The sequence below is a fragment of the Pteropus medius genome, unplaced genomic scaffold (genome assembly GCF_902729225.1).
Source record: "Pteropus medius unplaced genomic scaffold, Ma_sr-lr_union100, whole genome shotgun sequence".
In the NCBI taxonomy this organism is placed as follows: Eukaryota; Metazoa; Chordata; class Mammalia; order Chiroptera; family Pteropodidae; genus Pteropus; species Pteropus medius.
In genome coordinates, this window is record NW_024349800.1 from 64062917 (window position 1) to 64078853 (window position 15937).

Genomic DNA, 15937 nt, shown 5'->3' on the forward strand with positions numbered 1-15937 from the left:
GGACTTGCTGGTAACTTCTCCCTGCCCAGGGGGATCAGCTGCCCTGAATCTGCCTTTTGAGATGGGCACTTAACAGATCTCAGAGTGGAGGCTGGCAGTCTGGCCTCTACAAAAGCAGGGTGAAGCTGTTGGCCACCTGCCAGGGCTTCTCCCACGCTGCTTCTGCAATTTGACAGCAGACTGCAGACAACCTCTTCCCCAAGTAATAAAGTAACAGTAAATTAAGGCCCTTATTTTTTAGTGCACTTTATGCAAAGGGAGCAGACCCTCTAGGAATGAATATTCATTTGTACTACCCTTAAAAAAATGCTGATAAACTCACAAAAAGTTGTTATTGCTAAATGCTAATTGCATTTCCTTGGGTAAGCACCATAAAAAATTCATTGCAGTTTTCAGAAACAAGCTCCCAATTGCATTTTAATTGCTAGAGAGGCGAGACTAGGGGAGAAACTTAACCAGGAAAATACTAACTAGTTATAACAAGGAACTCTCCCCAAGCCAGAAGGCCCAGTTCTGAGCAAAAGAGCTAAGAAAAAGCGATGGGTCTTGCTGGGAAGCCAGACCTAAGAGAGCTCTGACCTAAGTGTTTCTCAGACTTTGCAGCGTCTTAGCACCTAGATGGCTGGGGCTTTTTGTTGCAGATCATGACATGCAGATTTGACAAATGTAAAGAATTAAATAAATATATACATACCAAAAGTCTAGAGAGATGAGCAGGAGTCAATTCCATAGTTTTAAGAAACATGTATGGGGGGGAAGATTGTAATTTTACCTTTTAATGTGAGGGTCTGTGGGGGAGAGGGGGGCGGGAGACTGGACATAGACCATACATCTCTTCATTTTAATAACAGAACTCTTTGGACCAGTTCACAAAACTGTCATTTGAAACCAACCTATTCCAACACCAACCAGAATATTTTTACAGTAGCCCCTACTCCTACCCCTGCTCCAAGCAGGGCCAGCCAGAGCCAAGTAAGAACAGGAAGCAGGTGAGACCAACCACAGAAAAGTGGGGAGGATCCTGACTCCATGGGCTTAATCTGGGCTGGCTTGGTCTTGACTCCATCTTCCCAGGAGCATCCAGAGGCAGGGTGGAGGGCACAGGGAGAAGGAAGGCCCAGGGTATCCCTGAGCATCCTCCCAAAAGATGGGCACAGTGGCTAGGCAGGGGAGAGAGCAGAAGGGCAGGCTGCTTCCGGCATCCTCTTCCTTTTCAGCTCCTCCCCGACGTTCAGCAGCTGCCCCACGCTCCAACTCTGCCTCAGCCTCTCTCTTGTCATTGGGACTCGCTGGTGAGATAGAGAAACTGGAAATCAGGGTGTGAGGAGAGAGCCCTATGGCCTGGAGGCTGGCCCATGGGTGGTGACTGTCTCTTGTGCAGTGATAGGAGATCCATGCCTTCTGCTTCGGGGTCTGCTGCTTCTCCATCTAGTGGACCTGCCAGAGACCCCAGAAAAAATGAGGTTGGTATGAGTGAGATGGAGGAAACGATGGGATTAGGGGAGAGATTCCTGAGCTGAAAGAGGAAGGAGCTGGATCCACAGCGTGGCTCCAGCATGCACTAGCCAAGTAACTTTCATTTTAGTAAATCACTTAACTCTTCAGAACTTCATTTCCGCTTCTACCAAATCGGGCTAAAAATATCCACTTCTCTAGGTTTTTTGTAAGGTTTGAACGAGATGACGGATGCATATGTCCCCTGTAAACCCTAAAGTTTATTAGCTACCACCCACCCCATGCCCAATCTTGCAGAAAAATGCTTTTCTTTATCATGATCAGCATTTGTGAAGTACTTGATACAAATAAGGTGTTTTTATACACATTATCTCACTTGGCCCTCCCACTGAATAGATGAAGTGAATGGCTTGCCCCATGTCGCACAAGAATTAATTAGTTGCCAAACCCAAACTGCTAAATGCTGAGCTCTCTCTGTAGTGCAGGGAATATGGGCACCAGTAACTGCTTTAGAAATCAAGGGTGAGTGATGGTCATAAATAAATCCAAAAATAACATGAGGATCACTCGCTCTAAGCCTAGCACTGTGCAGGCCTTATACAGGTCTTACCTCACTGAATTGTCACAATAGCATACCAGGTAGCCATGATGGTTATTACCAGGCAACTGAGGTTTACCAGTTAGGAACTTGCCAAAGTTCACACAGTAAATGGTAGATCTGGGGTACAATACAAACTCATGTCTACTCTTCCCCAGTTTATGCTTAAATGGCTAGAAAGCCAATGGATTCAACATAATAAGCATCATTTCTGCTTCATCCCTCCTGGGGAACATTCTCTAGCCCCTCCCAAGCCCCCAGCAGGGCCCAGGCCTAAGGGGTAAGGGTCACAGGTTCCAAGGAACAGGTCCTCTACAAACTTCCCTGCCCCACCCCGGCCTCCACACTCACCCATGCCGTATTGTGGATCCAGTCCAGGAACTCAGCAATCTTGGCATAGACGCCAGGGTGATTGGGCTCTGCGCAGCCTCGACCCCAGCTGACCACCCCCACGAGGCGCCATGTGCCCCCATCTGGGCACACCAGGGGCCCCCCGCTATCTCCCTGGGGGATCCAGGCACAGAAACCAGAGGAACAGGCAGTTAGTGCTTCCAGGTAGAGGAGCACCAGACCTCCCTGGTTAGCAGACCCTGCATTCCAGGCCCCTTCCACTTCCAGCATGGATCCTGCCTTTCTTCACCCCTCCTAGGGATGCTGCTCAGACAAGGGGCCAAGCCACAGCAGGACCCCTGCTACCCACTCCACCACAGCCCCCTCCCTGCCACACCTGGCAGGCATCAGCCCTCCCGTCCAGGTAGCCGGCACACAGCATGCGGGGGGTCAGGGCCCCGCTGTACACGCAAGAGCTGTTGCAGAGCTGGGTGCTAAGCAGCGGCACCACGGTGTCCTGCAGAGTGTCCGAGCTGTGGGCTGCAGGAGGCAGACACAGAGATAGAGGGACACAGCAAGGCCAAAGGGCACAAAGCAAGGCCCAAGAAGGCAGAGCGGCAAGAAGGGAGGTGGTTAAAGGCCCCAGAGAAACAGAGACCAAAAGAAGGGATCCCAGGATGTGGGCTGTGGACCCTGAACAAGGAGGCAAGGGTCTGTCAGACTTGGAGTCTGGGAGTGAAGAGGAGTAGAACTCTCATACACAACCTCAAATACTAAGGCCTTGGCACTCCTGGGACAAAGGTAGCGAAAGTAAAGGGCCTGGGTTTAGGGGAAATTCGGGGGTTGTTCTCTCAGAAAGACCAGACAGGGAAGACTGGGGCCCCTAGGCCTGGCCGATGGTGACACCAGAGGACAAGTAGACTGGCACTGGAATGTGACTAGGGGAGGTGGAAGTGCCTCTCCTTGGGAAGGATGCCCCGCCCCCCTCCACCCCCACACCCGTTTGCAGCCAGGGCCCTGGGAGCTGACTTACTGTGGCTGGGGTCGGTGTGGCCCCAGCCAGATACCCAGCACTGTGAACCCCTCGGAAAATCCTGCTCTTCGGCCGGCAGGCACACAGCGCCCACGGTGTCTGTGGAGAGGCGTGGTCCTGGGTCCCACTCAGGCTCAGTTTCCCTCCTCGAGCCTGGGTGCCCCTTCTCAAACTGTCCTGGTTCTTGGTCTCCACCTAGTCCTCCTACACAGTGTGCAGGTTCAGCACTATAACACTTTGGGGGTCACCATTCACACAGAGGACAATATATAAACTTCAGTGCGCATGGCACCCTCTGGATTGGGCAGCGTACACACCGCACACGTCCCCACCTGAAGAGGAGTGGGGACTGAGGGAGAATGGAATTCCTTCTGGGCCTTTGTACCCAACTTCTCCTAATGAGGACCCATTTTGGGTGTTTGGTTCCTCTTGGGGGATTGTTTACAAAAGTGTGTGATGCGCCCTACAGGAGGAGTCCGCATATATTCTTAGGCAGTACACAGATGTGCCGTTAAATAAACACTGATTCACGTGGGGAGAGAGTCCCTCCAACTGCATGAAGGAGAAAGATTCCCTCTGGTGCTCCTTTTAGTGCCTGTCAACCTCCATCTAAACACAGAGGGAGCAGGTCCCGGGCACAGCAATTCTGCAGAGGACAGCACCCAGCTAGAACTAGAACACTGTTTTGTTTTCACTGTGTACTTTTGTGATTATCTATTTACTATAAGTAATATGGGTTCTCCAGTTAGGAAGTAACTTAAAGTTCCCCTTTTAAATATATTGAAGTCAATTTGGAAATATTAACTATTGAATAACAGTTCAGAGAGTACCCATATATAAAATTTGTGAAAGGCATATAGCAACAACTGTTGTTGGGGAAATCCAAGACTGCAGGTCACAATGGGAGGGAGAAGTGCTAAGTATTTGTGAGTGCGTGCACACAAGTGTGAGTGCGTGCACACAAGTATGTATGATGTGACTGTGTGTGCATGAGCGTGAGTGTACATGTGTACTTGTGTGAGCATTGCACGTTTGTCTGTTTCTGTGCATGTATGTGTTTGTAGGGGAGTGTGCACGTGCACATGTGTTGTTGGAGGTGCCCTTCTAGGACAGATGCTATGGAGAAGCCTGGCCCCAGAGTCAGCATACCAGGCTCAGGAACTATTTGCCGCATGGACTTAAAAAAAAAGTCACTTCCCTCACTAAATTCGGTGTCCTTATCTGTATGTACCTGCGTCATCTACCTGTCAAGGTTCTTATGAGGATCAAGTGAAAGAATATTTGAAAAAAGAAATCTTATTAACTATAACATGCCACAAGGTGGCTGGGACCTAGGACCAGCCTGAAGACAGGCACAGGGAGGCTATTGATAGAAGGAGCAACTGTAAAGCTCTGCTTGCAACCTGGAGGCAAATCCTACCTGCAGCCCAGCTATGAAAAGGGCCAGAACCTTTGTCCCCAAAAGAGCATGTAGAAGAGTTTGTGCACTTTGGGTCCAGGTGATGCTAAGTTCAGTACAGTCACCAAATGAACTGAATGCTTTAAGGCAGTGGTCCCCAACCTTTTTGGCACCAGGAACTGGTGCTCCTATGAGAACCTAATGGCTGATGATCTGAGGTGGAGCTGAGGCAGTGATGCTAGCACTGGGGAGGGGCTGCAAATACAGATGAAGCTTCACTTACTCACCCACCACTCACCTCCTGCTGTGCGGCCCGGTTCCTAACAGACCATGGACTGGTACCGGTCTATGGCCCAGTGGTTGGAGACCCCTACTTTAAGGTTTACAGCACTAAGAGGAAACCTTAGAAATCTTGCCTTTCGGCCCTCCCTATGCCTGCTCCTCTCTCACCACAGCCTGCACCTGCTCGCCCGGAGCCTCACCTGAGAACATGAGCGGTGTCCGGAGCCGCAGGAGGGCAACATCGTAGTCATGATTCTGGGCACTGTAGAGAGGGTGGGGGATGATCCTCTCCACCACAGTCCCCTGATGTGGCCTGACCATACTGTGGCTGACCAGCCCCGCATGGACCCGCCAGCTAGACAGGCGGGACAGCCTGAAACTGTACACAGGAACCATGCTGAGCCCGGGAAAGGAAGGGGCAGAAGAGGTTGACATAAGTGAGGTGGAGGGTGGAGGAAGCTGACCAGAGAGGCTATTAGTGGGGACCCCCATCACTAGGCTATAAGCTCCCAGAACCCCTGAGTACCCCCTCAAAGCTGGCAAGACAGTGGGCATGCAGTAGGTGCTTAATAAATGCTCAAGTATTGATGGATAGAGAAGTAAGACACTATGTGTCATCTGCAACCACCACCCCCACTCCTCTACATAGATCCCTCCAAGTTTTACAGCAAACATCGAAGGGCCTTGTATGATGTAACTCTAAATCAGAAAAACATCCATCAGTCCTGTCTTTCCACTTACAGTATGTGATTCTGGGGAGTCATTTCACTTCTCCCAGCCTCAGTTTCCTCATTGTAACATGAGGATTACAATATCTGCCCTGCTTACCATCAAGCAAAGAGGGCCAAAGAGCTCATTCAGTCATCATTCATCCTTCGTTGCTACAACCAGTATTTATTAAGCACCTGCTGTATTCCAGGACTGTTCTAGGCCATGAGGACAAGGCAGTGGGAAAATCAACAGAGGGATTCAGTGGAAAACAAGACTGAGTCCCTGCTCTTGTGGAGCTTCCAGTCTAAAGGAGAAGAAAGATATTAAACAAATAATTACATGGAAAATGGTTTAATTAGAGTGGTGATAAACATTAAGAAACACAGAGTACAATGAGTATGAAAGCACTTTAAAAACTTAAAACTGAACAAATATAAAGAACCGATACTTGTATTATTACAGCTATTCATGTATAGCTGTTCTTGGCACTGAACAGGGAGAATTTCACAAACACCATCGTGCCCACTCACAGCGGACATGGGGAGGCAGACAGTTGGACGTGGACATTTTATACAGGATGTACCAATGGCCAAACAGAAAAGGTGACTGAGGCACTCTCCTCCCCAGCATCCTGAGACTTGCCTGTGCATGCAGTGCGCAGCGGTCACTACCCAGTGTGGTGCCAGCACAGAGCCCCCGCACGTGTGCCGGGAGCCCAGGGCCACACTGGCCTGCCAGGGCCAGCGCCCGGGAGCCACAGCCTGCCCACCCACTATCCGAGAAGCCAGGGGCCTTGCTCCACACTCTGCAAACAGAGAAGCACCAGTAAGTTGGAAAGAAAGAGATGTGGGTACCGGCACAGTCTTAATGCTCAGCAAGTGTAGTCCAGTGTGAATAGCTTACATCTATTATTCCCGGTCCTAAGTAGAAATGTTGATTACGCACCTGCAGACCCTACCAGTCTGTGAGCTCACTAGAGCAGGGACCATGGCTGTGTTATCTATGGAGCCCCAATACCTAATGAAACGCCTGTCCTATAGGAGGTGTGTGGGTGGATGCATGGAAGGATCAATGCCGAGATGGACAGATGCATGGGAAGAGAAATGAAAGGAACTACACAGACTGTTTCCCATTTGACCCCTAGTTCGGTACCCTCCTTGATCTCCTGAAGCTGCTAACTGGTTAATAACCAGTAATATTTCCAACTTCGAGGCTCTCCAGAAGAAAGGGGGAGTGAGTATCAGAGGCCAAGGCAGGTAGTGTCAGGTAGTGAAGCAAGGAGACCATCTGCCTGGGCCAGTGGCTGGTGGAGGATATGACAAAGACTTAGACAGGGCTCCGTTTGGGCTGAACTGTGTCTGCAAGAAGTGTCCTGGCAGGCAGATGGGCAGGTAGACAGGAAACCCCACCCCAGACCCAACCGAGCCTCTCTATAGGGCTATTCCGCACATGGAATTGTGGGTGGGGGTGAGGAGAGATTCCTTCTTCCCACCACTACCTTCCTAGGTCCCAGATATGACTCACCAGAGCATTTGAGGGAAACAATTTGGCCAGAAGCGCAGTTGTCCCTGCAAAACAGAGGCACCAGCAAGAAGCTGGGCAGGGACCCGCTCGAGGCTGAGCATCCACCCAAGGGCATGGAGGAAGGTCGGAGTCAGAGGAGGCCTCTCATGTAGCCATAGCCATCTGGTTCCCACCCCTACCCAAGCCCCTAAGTCCCTCCTCAAAACAGGTCTCCAGGACACTGTGCACGCTGTCCAATTGCCCCAAAACCCCAGCTAGACTTCATGGTCCTCAAGGGTTGCTTTCGGTAGGGCCCAAAGTTATAAATCAGGTATTCATGAATGAGAAAGCCCAGCTGTTCCTGCTAAGCGTCCCTGAGTAAATGTGTGTTTGGTGGATGAGTGAAGAAACGAGTGGGGAGTGAACAGGACTCTGCCCGTGCTCCTTCCCAGGCTTACTCTAGTCTCTAGTCCAAGCCCCTTGCCTGGCCCTGAATATCCACATCCTTGCTCTCCTCTTTCCCTTCTTCTTCCTTAGCATAAACTTCACTTCCAAAGCCCTCTTTTCTTTCTTCACTCATCTCTTGCCCCTAATAGCCCAGTGCCTGGATTCTTAGTTCCTTCTAGTTTCTCAAAACCACAGCCCTCTGGCTCTCCTGGCAGAGGCAGTCCCACTCCTGCTTCCCTTTGTCTGTTCGGGTCTCTAAGATAGCATTCGAAGCCTCCCTAATCTATACCCACGTTCCCATGATGGACCCTCAGAGGGCGGGAGCTGGATAGGAAGGGCCTGAGAAACGGGTTCAGACAGGAAAAGTGGTGTGAAGATAAGAAAGCTTTGGAGTGGTGATGGGGAGCCCAGCCAGCCCAGGAAGCTGCTGGGCAGCTGGAAGAAGCCCAGGCAGAGCAAAGACCTTCTCAGCATGTGCCCACCCCCACGATCTGGGGAAGGACTAACTCTATCCCAGAGCCCTCTTCTCTGGAGGGTCTCCAGGATCGAATCAGTTCTTAACCAGAACAAATCAACCATCTCTTTCCTGAGACTTATCCAAATAAAATGTGGCAGGGGTGAGAGAGCAGTCAGTTTGGAGACAGGAGCCCGGTTCTAAGACTTGGTTTGGCAGCTTATTAGTTCTATAACCTTGGACAAGGCCTTTTTCCTGATCAAGGCTCAATTTACCCACCTGTAAAGTGGGAATAAGAGTACGATGTCAAATACTGTGACAATAACAACCCATCCCACAGTTCTTGCAAGGGGCAAGTAAGATAACGTATGTGAAACTTGGATGGGCAGGCACGTGGAACTGAGTTTGTAATTTCTGATCAGGAAATGTTCCTCTTTGTCCTCCTGTCTTACACCACCAATGTCCAAGCCACCAGGCTCCAGTGACGGGAAGATTTTTGCTGAACTGCTCACCAGGAAGTAAGGGACCCCACTCATCTCCTCAGTAGCCTTACCTGGGTTGCCACACCTCCTCCAGGACACCTCCTAGCTTAGGAGGGAGCTGAGCAAACTTGTGAGAGCTGTTGAGCTTGATGTCAGACAGGTTCACCCCCTTTTGGTGAATAAGACTTGGCAGAAGAAAAGAACAGAACAGGAGGAAATTGGCCGCAGCATGAGAGGTGGTAGTTAATAACTGGAACGTGCATGAGATACTACACCCAGATAGTGACCAAGCATGGCTGTAACAATTGCCTCTTCTGAGATTTGTTTGTTAGAAAACAAAGACACTCAAAGGAGAGATACAGGATGGGGCACCATCATGTCCAGAGGCCAGGAGATGACCAAAATGACCTCTTGCCATTCCCTGAGCACTTTGAGCATGACAGGCAGATAAAGGTCTCTAACTCCCCATCCCCTGCTGCCAGCCCTCCACCCTCCCCAGGCTTCAGGTCTGGCCCCAGTTACCTGAGATGCCCAAGGCTCCGGCAGATCTGCACACCCAGGGCAGAGCTCCAGCCCTCGTGGCAGACCAGGACCCAGTCTGGCTGGGCCCTCAACTGTACTTGCAGCAAGAAGTCCTCAGTGTTTATTCTGAAAGATACTGAACCACAGCATGAAAGCCACATCCCACCTGCTGTCGGGTGGAGAGGTGGGGAGGGCAGGGGGAGCTGAACCTGGCCACCGTGGGATCTGTAGAGTCCTTAATAATAGAGTCTGGGTTGCCCAGTGTCAGGCTCCCTGTTCCCCAGTACATCTGGCTGTTTCTGAGAACAAAATAACCCTATCTGTGCAGCATTTCAGTCTTCCGTTTTAACCAAATGCTTTTACATGTGATCCATCGCTCATCGTCATGGCAGCCCTGTGGGGTGAGTATTACCATCCTTCCCATTCTGCAGAGGGAAAACTAAGGCATGAAGGTTAAGCGACCTGCCTAAGACCACAAAATCTGCAAGTGATGGATCCAGGACTAAGTCCATGTCTTCTGATTTCAAATCTTGTGACAATACTAGTGATGGTTACCATTTATTGAACATCTCTGTTTTTTTCCAGGCTCTGTGCTAAGCTCTTTTAAATATTAGTTTGTACTATCCTCACAACTTCATGCAGTGGATATTTTTATCTCCATTTCATAGAGAAGGAACTGGAAGCTCAAAGAAGTAATGTGCCCAAAGTCACACAGCTAGCAAAAGGCTGGCTCCAAGCTAATTTTAACTAACTTCTATAACTGATTTTAACCCCAGCCTCAACAGCATCATACTTTCTGATGTTCAACTCTTGCCTGGAGAGGAGAGGACAATGTCAGGGTAAAGGGGTGACAATGTATAGTGATGTTCCCAGCCCTATAGTTGACAACTGGATGAAGACATGCCAGTCACATACTATCTCCCCACCTACCTGGCTCCTCTTCCCCCAACCCCTTGCTGGCTCACTCTGCCCAAAATGGCAAGTTGCCATCCCTCCTGACAGCCTGGGCTCCTGGATATTCCCCAGCTAGAGGTCAAGGCAATCCCCGAGGGGTGTTGAAAGCCCCAAATTAGAGATCAGCTCTTCAAGGCTAGACTATGTCACCACCATCACACGAGAGGAGGAGACCCAGATGGGTAGCAGCAAAGTCATGGGCCTTCACATTGGTTCTCTTGCCCCCAGCCAGAAGAGGGGTCCAGAACTGTGAAGGGGCTCAAGGCTGGGGAGTCTTGTAGCCATGGGGTGTGGCCCACCTGTTTTGGGAAGCGAGGGGAGCAGGGCTTCCTCTCCATTGGCCTCTGAGCAGCTCAAAGTCATAGCCTCATCCTGCAAGGCCCCGGAAATGGGCTGAGAGGCAGCTGGCCACAGATGCAGTGCTTCAGAGGACAAGGACAAGGAGACAGTCATAGAGGAGAAGCTGGGGAAATGGGAGGGATTCCCACAGGAGGGGGACAGGGGGCAGAACAAGACACCTGCAGCAGAGAGAGGCAAAAGCAGCCATCTGGGGACACCTCATCAACCACTCTGCCTTATGCAGGTCCCTACCTAACATGCTGAGAAGAGGCACAGTGCTCTCTCCATCTCTCCATCTCTCTTTATCTCTGACTGGGAAAGATTTCTAGGAAAAGTCTGGCCAGCGCCTCCTTAATTCACCCATTCAGGTACCTTGCATTTCTCACTATAGTTCTAGGCTGTCCTCATGTAGAGCCTAAATCCCTCCAGCTGCAGTTTCATCACATCTCCCCTTGTCCGCTCAGAGTTAATGAGAGAGACGCTCATCCATCTGCCTTTAACATCTGCATGCACCAGCTCTCTCTTCCAACATCCCTCAGGTCTTCTTTGTCCCTCCCCAGATCACCGAAAGGTCCCAGCACTGACCTAGAAGCCATGAGCCAACGCTCGCACCAGCCAGCAGCCCCAGGGCTGCCAGCACCGCACAGCCGCACCGCCTGGAGCACCAACACCCTGCCAGAGAGACTGTGGGGGATGGCAGAGCAATGTCTGAGTGCCTTGCTCTTGGCTGCCAGCCTCACTCCACCCTGAGGCACCACTGTGGGGCTAGGCAGCCACTGAGCTACAGCAGGAGTTTGCCCTGCTGCACGTGCCCACCTCCCGCTTCCCATCACTCCTGAAGCCCACAGATCCCACTCAATCCCCAAAATGGAAAACAGAGAGCAAAATCAGATCTGGGATAAATAGCAAGAAAGCCTCTCCCATCAATCATTTGGGGCTGACCCACGGAGGATCTGAGGAAGAAGAGAATCGGGGAGGGGATAAGAAGATTATCCCTTCACCGCCCCCACCCTATCATTCCCTGACAGCCCAGTCTGCCCTACTGGGTTGCTGCTGGGCCTCAGGCTTCCGCAGTGGGTCTCCCAGCTCTGCTCTGAAGATCCAGGGTCCTGGGCCCTCCTCTGCATACTGAGCCTCTGTGGGGGCTTGGCCATCCAGCATTGGGCTCTGGGGAAATAGTTGCCAGTCACTCAGGATCCCCACACCAAGGAGAGAAGTCACAGGCCACTACAACCCTCCACTCTCTAACCCCGGCCACGCTATCATAGCCACTTGCAAGCCTTTTTTCATCTTGGAGATTCTTTGTGTGTTCCCATAGATATCCCTCCAGACCCTCTATGCTCTCCTGGAACCCCTAACCCCACACGCCTTACTCTCACCTAGCCAGTAAGTGTCAGAGACTTGAACCCAGACTGGGCTGACTCCAAAGCTCACAATCTTTACCACCTCCAAACCTTGCCTCCCATGAGAATGGAGGGCATCTGCTGAGTCCTTTGGTATCCCTCCTCAGGCCTCAAGATCCCACCTTTCTTCATTCCCTTCTATCTCAGAGAAAGAAGTACCCTTCCTCAGTGCACCATCCATCCATTCATTCAGTAAACAGTACTGAGCTCAAGTAGACAGGCTACAACGGGAGATATTGTAAGGACCTCACGATAAATTAACATGAATCTCCACCACCACTGCCTCAGAGACATTGCATTTGAGTCCTGAAGATAAGTCATGTAAACGAAGCAGTACACTAAGAAGGAGAGCTTACTTTTCACTGGGGAAATCAAAAAAGACCTTCTAGAAGAGGCATTCTCTGAGATGGGCTCTCATAGATGACTAGGATTTGAACTGATGTATATGGCCACTGGGAATTCCGGGAAAAGAGTATTGAAGAGGAAAAGGCATGGGGGTAAGAGTAAGTTATACATTTGCCTGAAATCCATGTGCCATGAAGAAGAGTAATCGAAACTAAGATTTTGGAAAAAATACTGGACCAGCAGTTCAAAGCTAGGTCTACAGCCTACTACGTGAACTTAACAACTCACTGTCTCTCCAAAAGTCAATTTTCTCATTTATAAAATAGAAGCAATAACCCCTGCTTCCCAATAAGTGGTCTCCTCACTTCTAGTGCCTTGTCTCCCTCCATTTATTCTCCATGCCCGAGCAATCTTGCTAAAATGCAAACATGAGCAAGCTAGCCCTGCCTTTAAAGTGCCCAGTGAAGCTTTGTAGCCTTCAGAGTAAATCCAAAGCTCTGTGGCATGGTTCACAACATCCTCTATGATCTTACCCTTCCTCATCACTCCATCCGTACCTGCCAGCACTAACCCTCTCCATAGCAGAACTCAGGGTCATACTAACACACATGCAAGTCCTCAGCACCTCCATGGGCTCTCACATCACAGAGATGTTGCCCCTGCTGTCCCCCTCCTCATATAGCTGACTCCTATGACCCTTCAAGAATCAGCTTAAATGTCACTTTCCCAAGAAGCTGGCCCTTTTATGTTCATCTACTCTCTCTTTCCTTACTGACCCAGGCATCCCAGGGCCTAGCTTAGGGCCTAGCACAAAATGGGAATTCAGTTAAGGTACACTGAATGAAAGGAGGGGAGGAAGAAAGGAAGGGGGAGAGAGAGAGAGAGAGAGAGAGAGAGAGAGAGAGAGAGAAAAGGAGGGAGGGAGAGAAGAAAGGAAGGAAGGAGGGAGGGATAGGAGGCTAAACAAGATGATGTGATTAAAAGGATTTTATAAAGTACAATGCAAACATTAGGAATAAGAAAAAGAAATATGTATAAGCTATGGATCCTTTCTTCAAGGAACTTGTAGTCTAGTAAAGCAGACAAGGCCCCTTAAAGTTGAAGTAACTCCCATCTCCCCTGCAGACCACCTTCCTCTGTCAATACAGCTTGGTCTAGAGAGAATTCCAGGTAATGCCCAGCCTTTCTTCCTGTCTCAGTATTGAGGGAACTTGGCTTTCTTTCAATTCAACTTCTGGAAAAACTGGCCTCACCTCAGGTGCTGCCCCACCTCAAACCTCACTTGTCCAAACTCATGTGGTAGCCTAGGAAAATGGTCACTAATTGTACAGGACCTCCTGGTCCTCCTTTTGAGTAGGAGTTCAGTGTAATAATGATTTGCTGAGAACTGCCTACATGCAAAGCACTTGGTTAGGCATATGGGGAACAAGAGAGAATAAAGTCAGCTCCTGGGGGAAACAAAACCAGGAGGATGGCCACACAGGCCCCCTCTAGGATCTAGCCCCTGCACCAGAGCGCTAGAGGAGGTTTTTTCTAAGAGCCAAGAATCCCAAGGGCCAGGGGTGGGTGGTAGAAAGAAAGAGAGGCCAGATCAGGGATGGCGCAGAGGTATGTAGCCTTACCATTTGGGTCAACAGCACTGATGTAAAGCCCCAGGGTCTGCTAGGAAGAGTTCTGCTCCTGTTCTAGATCAGCATTGCTTAAATACCCTGACTGGAGGGTGAGGTCTCCCTAGTTCACACATGGCCCCTCCCCTCATCCCCCTCCACACACACACACGCACAAAGACACACACCAGAGAGACAATGAACTCTGCTCAGAAACCATGAATAGACCCCTTGTTGCAGGAAAGGGGGCCAAGGGCTGGGCTGGGCAGCCTCAGCCCCTCCCATCTGCTAACTAGAAGCTTAGAAACAGAAAAATGTTACAGGGAGGAGGGGAGGCCAACTACTGTTGCTTAGCAACCAGGTCCTTTGTGCCAAAAAGTGTGCCCCATGCATGCTAGCACAATTCCCCCTTCCTGCTGACAGGGCTGTATTAGAGAGACTGATATTAGCATTTGTTGAAATGTTTTTGAGCCCTCTGGATTATATCTAGCCGCTATGTGAGTTGGCTTTCCAGGCAGTCACCATGTTGGAATTGAGATGACGATTAGTGATCTTTGTCACCCTCTCTTCAGGGCTGCACCTGTCAGGAAAATAGGGCCTCTTGGCCCAGGAAAATAGGGCCTCTTGGCCCAGCTGCCCTAGGGGCCCCTTAATGCTATGCTGCTTCAAAATACAGGTGGCCTAGCTGAGCCCAGGACGGGCTGAATACACCCAGGAGCCACATCTCTTTAGTTGAGGAGGCAGAGCAGGTCCCAGGAAAGGAAAGGCCAGCGTGGCTCCTCCTTCTCTAAACATCTCTCATAGATCCCTCAAACAGGATAGTTTAAGAATATGGGCTTTGGAGTCAGACCTTCACCCAGCCCTAGTTCTGTCACTTCCCTTATCCAGCTTCACCTGTAAAGTTAGGATAATAGTACCTATCTCATAGATAGAGTTGATGTTGGAATTAAATGAGATATTGAATATAAAGCTTTAGTCTTGGGATGATCACTTCATAAAATATATAAATGTCTAATCACTATGTTGTGCACCTGAAACTAATATAATATTGTACATCAACTGTAACTGAAAAATAAATTAATTTTTAAAAATAAATAAGGAAAGATTTTTTAAAAAATAAATTTTTTAGTCTGGCATCTAGCACAGACTCTACTCAGTAAATATTAGCTATTATATTACTATTATTATTACTATTACTACTACTATTATTGAATCTCACCCATACATGCTTTATTTTTACTTTTGCTCCCTATTTTCTTCATATACTCAGTGTGTCAACTCTGAGCTTATGGTTATCACACAGAGCTCTCTACACACAATATGACAAAGAGACAGAAGTCTCCCATGAATCATAGAAGCAAGAGGAAAGAAATCAAGGCTGGAGCTGAGAAATTCCTGGTTAGGCTCTGAGATCTCCTATGACAATACTCTTCAGCCTATAAATCTGAATACTTACTGTGTGTCAGGAAATAGTCTGGACATGGAGAATGAATAAGTCACAAGCTAGGAGCTTGAAAGCTGGGAGGAGAGACAAGAACAGATATAAATAATTGTTATTTTTGAAAAGTGAAGGAACGGAGGCATGGACACAGCGGTATAGGCGAATAAGGAGAGAGCTGGCTTCTTTTCCCAGATAACCCAGAGAAGACTTCACAATGGAGGAGACCCTTGATAAGTTTTGAGATGTGAGAAGCCATTAACATAGAAAGGCATTTCAAATATATTACAGGTGATATCAGTGAAAATGGCAGAGTAAAGACCTCAGAAAACTCTTTCCTCCATAAAAGCAATGAGAAAACTGGTAAAAAAAAATTCTCAGAATCGACTTTTTTAGAACTCAAGAAGTTAACCAAAGACTTACAGCAATATGGGAAGTGTTTATTCAAGAAAATGACAGACCACAGCTTAACATCATACTCAACAGTAAAAAGCTAAAAGCTTTTCCTCTAAGATTAGGAATAAGACAAGGGTGTCCACTTTCACCACTTTTATTCAACGTAGTATTGGAAGTCCTAGCCACAGCAATTAGGCAAGAAAAAGAAATAAAAAGCATCCAAATTGGAAAGGAAGAAG

General features: G+C 49.1%; 1 protein-coding gene across 4 annotated transcripts; it reads right to left on the minus strand.

The window, feature by feature from the left end:
* Nucleotides 1–701: 701 nt before the first annotated feature.
* On the minus strand, nucleotides 702–15801 carry TMPRSS5 (transmembrane serine protease 5). 4 transcript variants are annotated; one of them, XM_039887940.1, is made up of 11 exons: nucleotides 11553–13175; nucleotides 11095–11193; nucleotides 10470–10592; nucleotides 9217–9352; nucleotides 8766–8879; nucleotides 7333–7376; nucleotides 6451–6613; nucleotides 5298–5476; nucleotides 3417–3515; nucleotides 2781–2923; nucleotides 702–2557 (listed from the first exon to the last, which is right to left on the minus strand). In XM_039887940.1, exons 1-11 carry the CDS (start codon nucleotides 11668–11670, stop codon nucleotides 2366–2368), a joined length of 1410 nt encoding a protein of 469 aa, XP_039743874.1. In that variant the 5' UTR covers nucleotides 11671–13175; the 3' UTR covers nucleotides 702–2365. The 4 variants fall into 4 exon arrangements, 1 of the variants encoding a protein (XP_039743874.1); XR_005658385.1 differs by adding an exon at nucleotides 15321–15801 and having other exon boundaries at nucleotides 702–3515; nucleotides 5298–11193; nucleotides 11553–11676; XR_005658384.1 differs by adding an exon at nucleotides 15321–15801 and having other exon boundaries at nucleotides 702–3515; nucleotides 5298–11676.
* Nucleotides 15802–15937: the final 136 nt, after the last annotated feature.